General features: G+C 35.0%; 1 protein-coding gene across 1 annotated transcript in view; it reads right to left on the reverse strand.

The window, feature by feature from the left end:
- The window catches only part of LOC107709766 (dipeptidyl aminopeptidase-like protein 6), a 355,032-nt gene that overhangs the window by 61,256 nt on the left and 286,396 nt on the right, over positions 1-7,380 (reverse strand). The window contains exons 8-9 of the mRNA XM_016514371.1: positions 4,885-4,937; positions 4,162-4,243 (exon numbers count right to left, since the gene is read on the reverse strand). Of these exons, the coding sequence (XP_016369857.1) occupies positions 4,162-4,243; positions 4,885-4,937 (135 nt within the window). The remainder of the gene's footprint in view (positions 1-4,161; positions 4,244-4,884; positions 4,938-7,380) is intronic.

The following is a 7,380-nucleotide window of genomic DNA, read 5'->3' on the forward strand; positions in this document are numbered from 1 at the left end:
TGTCTGATATAAGTAGCCATCATGTTCCCATAGTCTTCGTCGTGTATTGATGTTGTAACCTGCTGTCGGTGAGTCTAGTCTGTTCATGCCACGTCAAGTCTGTTATGCCAAGTCAAGTCTGTTCTAGTCAAGTCTGTTCATGCCTCATCAAGTCAAGTCAAGTCAAGTCTGTGTCTCTAGTCTTCGTCTGTTTGGATTATGTTTGGATGTTTGGATCACTGCAAATAAACTGCACCTGGGTTCTTCACTACGCTCGCCTTCAGTGGACTGATTCGTTACAATATCAGAGCAATTTCACATTACTCAGTATTAGTTTCAATACCACAATGATATTATAAGCACTTAAAGTTGGGCCATAAACTGCTTTCATTTGGTCGGGATATTTCCTAAACAGTTGCATTATTCATGAGCTTTACATATTTTGCAAATTGTAGAATTAGTAGATCCAATTACGTGAATTAGTTTTGATTGTTTAAATGAATAATTTTTCAATGTGTGATTTTTTTTTTTTTTTTCAATTTGTATAAATTTTTTTACAACAAATACACTACTGCTCAAATGTTTGGGGTCAGTAAGAGTTTTATTAAAAAATCTATTCATCAAGGATGAGAGTAAGTGACAGTAAAGACAATCAACATTTTAGAATGATTTCTAAAATCATTCTAAAATGCTAAAAATTAGGGATGCACCGATACTACTTTATCCAGTACTCGCCCGATACCGATACTTTTATTTTTGATACTTGCCGATACCAAGTACCGATACCAATATTTTTATTGCATTTGTAAATTTTTAAAATATTGGGTACAGAAACCAAAAGAGTATGTATAATGTTAGTTGGTTAACTTTATTTATCAAATAGATACAGTCAAACCTAAATTTATTCAGACACCTTCAACATTTCTCACATTATCACAGTTTATTCACTATAGTTTAGAAAATGGTAATAAAATATAACAAGAACTCAGAGTTAAACTGTGTCAGAACAAATTCAGCTTGATAATGTTAGATAACTTTGATAGAAAGGTATGTAAAAGATTACGATCAACCAAAAATTATTCAGACAGCTGATAGTATGACAGTATTTACACAACTAGCAATACTTAGTCGGGCAACCCTTAGCCTTAATGACAGCCTGTAGTCTCCTGGGCATGCTGACATCCAGCTTCATGCAAACCTGAACTTCAATGTTTTTTCCTAGACTCGGTCTGAATAATTTTTGGTCCCAAATGTGTATCAATTTTACTGGTAGTCCACTGTATGAAAAATGAGTATGATTTGTCACAGTTTAGTTTATTTTGCTCAGCTCGCGCACATCAGCTATACAGGCGTTAATACTGAATGTTTAACATTATATTCATTGCATACATATACTTCGTAGACATCCTTAATCTCTAATAACTCCATTCTGCTGTCTGTTGTTCTGTTGTCGGTGTTTCATTGTCTGAATATGGCACTTATCACATGCTGTGTGGTATCGGCGTTTGGTATCGGGGCATTTTAACGAGTACAGGAGCTCAGTATTGGGCCCGATACCGATACCAGTATCGGTGCATCCCTACTAAAAATCAAGCTTTGCCATAACAGGAATAAATGATATTTTAAAATGTGTTCAAATCGATAACAATTATTTGAAATTTTAATAATATTTCACAATTGGTGTTTTTGCTGTGTTATTGTCACAACCTTTGTCAACATAATAAATGTATTTTTAAAATCCTTAAAAATTCTTAACTGTCCCAAACTTTTGAGTGCTTGTGTATATGATGGTAAATATTGCTGTGCATTATTGTTGTTCTAATTGTGCATGCAAATGAAAATTACTAAATATTGTTTTTCCTTGATTTTTTGTGAAAAAAACATTCACTGATAATTTGAACTAGATGCTGTTCAGTGCTTTGGTTCTTTAAAGATGAAACATTTTTAATCCACTTGGCAGTAACTGTTTGATTGAAATGATGGTTTCACTAATCACTCAAAAAAAAAATCAAATATATTTTTAGCTATATCACTCATCCTTAAAAATCAACTAATTAAAAAAAGTAATTAAAACAATGGCATGAAGCCTTCAAGTATTTATTGATGAAGTAAACAAATAATTATTCAAATAAACAGTTAAACATGATATACATGCTGAGCAGTGAGTGATTTTCTCTTTTTGGTCAATATTGTTGTTTGTTTGATTATTATATTCATACCATAACAGACAGCAGTAGGTTTATCAGGCTGCATTTATACAGTGTACCAATCTGATATTTTGACACAAATCTGATTTGTTTTCATACCGCATGTTTACATTCACTGAAGACAAACCGAGTGTGTTTACACCAATACCTTGCCAAGACGAGAAATTAACAAAGAAATGCATCTGACAGCTTACAAGTGCAGGTGCATTACCGTGAGGCGCAGCCACTCTTTACAGTGCACACATACAAATACACATGTGAGTGCTCACCTGCAGCTGCCTGTCAGTCACGCATTAAATTGAGTCAGCACTTGTACTACTGATATTTTATTTTATTTTTTGTACTTACTTGGTACCAAAATATGAGTACGTTTGGCATCCCTACTGCTCAGTGGTGTAGTCGGGGCCATACACATTTATACACCATATTTGCTCAGGGCTGTTTGTGTATTAGGACTTCAAAGGATCAATATTTGCATATACCCTAGGTGTACCCACTTGTTTTGTTGCTTGGCAAGTCCATAATCTACTGTAATGTTAGCTTCCCCTTTAACTGTGTCCCATGAAAATCATGATTCTATGTTCTAATTTGTGCATTGTCACGTCTATCATTTTACCTTTTCCCGCCAATCAACAACTGAGTGCATGTGTGAACTGTACTGAGAAAAAATTCCACTCAGTGCCACTCAGTGTTTTAAGCGGCACTGAGCGGGGTTCTATCAGTGCAGTGGACACTTATTTCCTTAAAGGGGTCCTATTATGCTTTTTCACTTTTTTAATTTTAGTCAGTGTGTAGTGTGTATGTTTGGGCATAAAGTAGGCTATAGTCCTATAGATAGTATAGTAGGGCTGTCATGATTCCTCGATTAAATTCGAGCACTCGATTATAAAAAATCCTCAAATGTATTTTGCCTGTGTCGATTAACTGGCAAAATACCGGAAATGGTGCATTCCACGGACGAGAATCCATGAAAAGCATTATCAGAAGGTTTTCTAAGGCTGCGTGAAATATTAAAACCATTTAAAAAATAATAATAAAACATAGTGCTATTGTGAATTCACAAAGGCTGCGATTCAATTAAATAAATATATATGCGTTGCCGGTTTAATATGCGCTTTATTTATATGCGTGTAGGTTACATGCATTTCAGAGCAGCTTCGTTCACAGTAAATGCTGCTCCACACAAACAGTTATCATTTACATGCGCGGCATCATCTCAAAGTCCATATTTGCATATGCTGAGTCTGAATTGCTTATAACGTTTATCTGGGAATTTATAAGGTAAATAATTTATAAACCTACACCAACACAGGAAAATAGATCACTATCTTTCTAAATACGCTAACGGTTCAGAATCAGAATCAGAATCAGAATGAGCTTTATTGCCAGATATGTTTACACATACGAGGAATTTGTTTTCGTGACAGAAGCATCCACAGTGTAACAGAATGACAGTGACAGAATAAAAAACACAGATAAAGTATTATAGATTAAACGGACATTTAAATTAAAGATTGTTCACTCAATATTAAAAAAGCATTAGATCGCGCAGTAAAATGTAAAAACAATTTTAAATCATTTAAAATCTGTTGTTTGCTTAGGTCTATTTTTATCACAAAAAATTATCAGATTTTTTGATTAATCGGCAGAATAATCGACCGATTACCCGATTACCGAAATAATCGTTAGTGACAGCCCTATAGTATAGTCCTTAAAATAAAGTGTTACCTGATTTTCTTATTACTACCTGTGTATTTTGGTGATTATCAGAGTATTATAACGGTACAAAAGCACAAGATTTTTTTTTTGCTTTGGTAGGTTGGTATATTAACATTACACTCTATAAGTTAATAAAATATACTGTAAATTTAGTTCAATCTGTAAAACCTAAAATGTTCCTACTGTATTTTTTTCCACTGCTGCCAGTTTTTTATTGCAATTTTTTTGTTTACAGTGTGGGAAATGTCGTTTTTACCAGCTGCTGGCCTCGCGGTCCCCATCCTGCATACTGCAGATGAGCGTTTCGCACTTCTGGAGGGTTCAGAATCCACGTTTCCCTGTAAAAGAGAAGCAAAGCCATTACTAATCAACTAGTTGGATACTGCATGACAAGTAGACTAGTTGACCATCCTGACCCAGACAGACAGACTGGCAATCAGTCAAACATTCATGTCTTCAGAGGGCTAACAGCGCACACTTCCTCTACGTGGTGCAGTGAAGCGTGTGCCAACAGCTATTGATTCCATCACGGTGTACTACACAGCCCAACACAACAGCACGGCGAATAAAGCACCATGAGGGAATTCCTGCGGCAGGAAATCTAACAGTGATAGTATATCCCAGTGCGCTGTTAAATCCGGCCGGGGCAGCAGCCCAGCGCTGTGTCAGCATCTGTTCCGTCTGACAGAGCTCATAAATATAGATGCTTTATTCTGCTGCCGTGTGCAATGGTTCTGTGCACTGCAGGCCCAAAAATTACAGGTGACACGAGCTGTACGTCTCTGTGCTAATCACGGGACAGACAGGCTGGGAATTCGTTGGTAGGACCACAGGATAGCAGTATGGAAAGATTCAGTTCTCTGAATGGCTTCGACATGTGACGTGAGCAGCGAAATGCTGCATCAATGTTTTCCTTGGTTTATAATGACAAATGGACTTTGTAAACTAATGCGACTGTTATACGAGCTCAGCGACTTACGGAGTTTCCAGACTGCAAATGATGTAGTCCGCAGTGAAGGAGTGCTCGTAAACCTGAGAGTTTGAACAACACAGAGACAAACAGAGACAGAGAGAGAAATTAAATTGTGGAAGAACAGCAGTTACTGCCACTACAAGCACCAAAAAGCTTTATTAGCAATAACGTTTGCGAGGCGATGCATTACAGTGACATAGCAGAGTTGAAGGGTGATTTTAGCCACAATGTGAAGAGGACAGATATTTTACCATTGTATAGTCACAGTAACACACCACCTCAAATGGGCTTTTGGATTTTAAAACAAAAGCAAAATGTAAAAGACACCAATGTTTAATAAATTATACATTTAGTATAATTACAGTAAAAAGCAAAAATACAGTAAAAATACAGTAAAATTTCACATGCTGTAAATAAATAAATAAATAAAATAAATAAATAAATAGAGAGAAGTATTCAAATCATTAGGTCTGAATTGCATTTAATTCTAAAATGCAGATCTATTACCTGATTTAAAATGTGATTCGGACATAATGACCTGAATATCTATCTATCTATCTATCTATCTATCTATCTATCAAATCAAATCAACCAACAAACCAACCAACCAACCAATCAATCAATCAATCAAGAGCCAACAATATTTATAATATACAATGGCAGGTTTATTAGACAAGTAGATTAGAAAGCATAGGAAAAGGATCAACACAGAGAAAGTGTTTATTATTATTTCCGTATATGAAATGTATTAAAATATTGAAACTTTATTTATTTATTATTATTATTTTTTTTACATTACAAGGCTAGTTTAAAGTTGCAAAATGTTATGATATACCCCCCCCCCATAACTATTGTAATTAATATTTTACAGTAATTTGTAATAAATTAATGTTTTTGAAATTATGTATATTAATAATTTATGATAAAAAAAAACTTCTCACCTTGAAAAATATATTGAAATATTTGTAGCATTCATCTGGTTATTTGCATATAGTATTTGAAAATAAGGATTCATTCATTAATAATGAATATTACTTTTTAAATGATGGTTACACAACATGACATACTAATAATTTAAGTTAGCAAAACTTTATTTATTTATTTATTTATGTTTACTTGTAATATAAACTATTTATTTATATTTTATTTTTTAAACATTTATTTATTTTTTTAAATAACAAATATAAAGGCTAGATTTTGTAATTATTTTTTTAATAAATAAATAAACAAATAAATACTAAACAACTCTACAGTACATTAGCCTTTCTGTAGGCTGCATCTTAGTGCATTAATATAGAATTCAACTAATGTGTGGTCACAGGTGTTCTTCAAATATGACACGTACAATCAGATTTCAGAGGCAGAACTGACTCATTTCATAAAATCCTAATCCATCGTTTCTGAAGAAGGCAGGAGCGCTGCTATATCACTCTTAGGACAGTGTCAACAGCTGTCCATGAGCCAGAGGGCTGACCGCAGCATATGCTCACAGCTGACATGAGCTTGACACGTGTGCTGTAGCGGAGCTGTTAATACTGTCAAAGATTAACATTCAACACCTGTACTCAGCACCTCCCTCTGTCTTACAGATGCAGAGAGATGGAGAGCTCCTTTGTGAAGGGCAAGCAGCACCATGACAGAGTTTGAGAATGAGGGGCGTTATGAACGTGTGTGTGTGTATGTGTGTGTGTGTGTGTGTGCGTAAGCATAGGCAATGACAGCTGGGGGACGAGGTTGTCATCCATCAAGGTGATGTTGGGACGGGCACTGAATAACAAACTAGAGGCAGTGCTCACACTCTTTTCTTTGGCTCACTCTTTCTTGTCATGTGTGTGTGAAGTGCTCTGGTGTCACTGTCCCAGCGCTCATGACACCTTCTCCTCCGTCTCTTCAGCTCTGTACGACAGTTGCCCTGATCAAACTAACTCGTCACCTGCGGTGTCCGACTCTAGCGTCCTTCAGTTTGTGCTTTCATCATTTCTTTGCACACTAAAGCTTTAAGTGCAGTCTGTATGAAGACAGTCAGGTTTGTTTGGTTAATGTGGAAGATGTTTCCTGAAATGAGGTGTGCAGCAAATGACTCTGTGTTAGACTGGATATTGTGGTTTGGGTTACTGTCCAACACAAAAAGAAAAGAAAAGATTAAACTGAAAAATAACAATTAATGTCAACAAAATGGTCAATATATATATATATATATAAATGAATATATAAATGGTTACCTCAGTACTTCAGTAGTTCAGTAACATGACATCTTTGACACTGATAATGTACAGTGTATCCAGAAACTATTCACAGCGCTTCAGTTTTTCCACATTTTGTTATGTTACAGCCTTATTCCAAAATGGATTAAATGCTTTATTGTCTTCAAAATTCTACAAACAATACCCCATAATGACAACGTGAAAGAAGTTTGTTTGAAATCTTTGCAAGTTTATAAAAAAAAAAAAAAAAAAAAAAAAAAATAAAAAAAAGTATTCACAGCCTTTGTCATGACACTCA

This window comes from Sinocyclocheilus rhinocerous, unplaced genomic scaffold (assembly GCF_001515625.1).
Source record: "Sinocyclocheilus rhinocerous isolate Xijiao unplaced genomic scaffold, SAMN03320098_v1.1 scaffold1588, whole genome shotgun sequence".
Lineage (NCBI taxonomy): Eukaryota > Metazoa > Chordata > Actinopteri > Cypriniformes > Cyprinidae > Sinocyclocheilus > Sinocyclocheilus rhinocerous.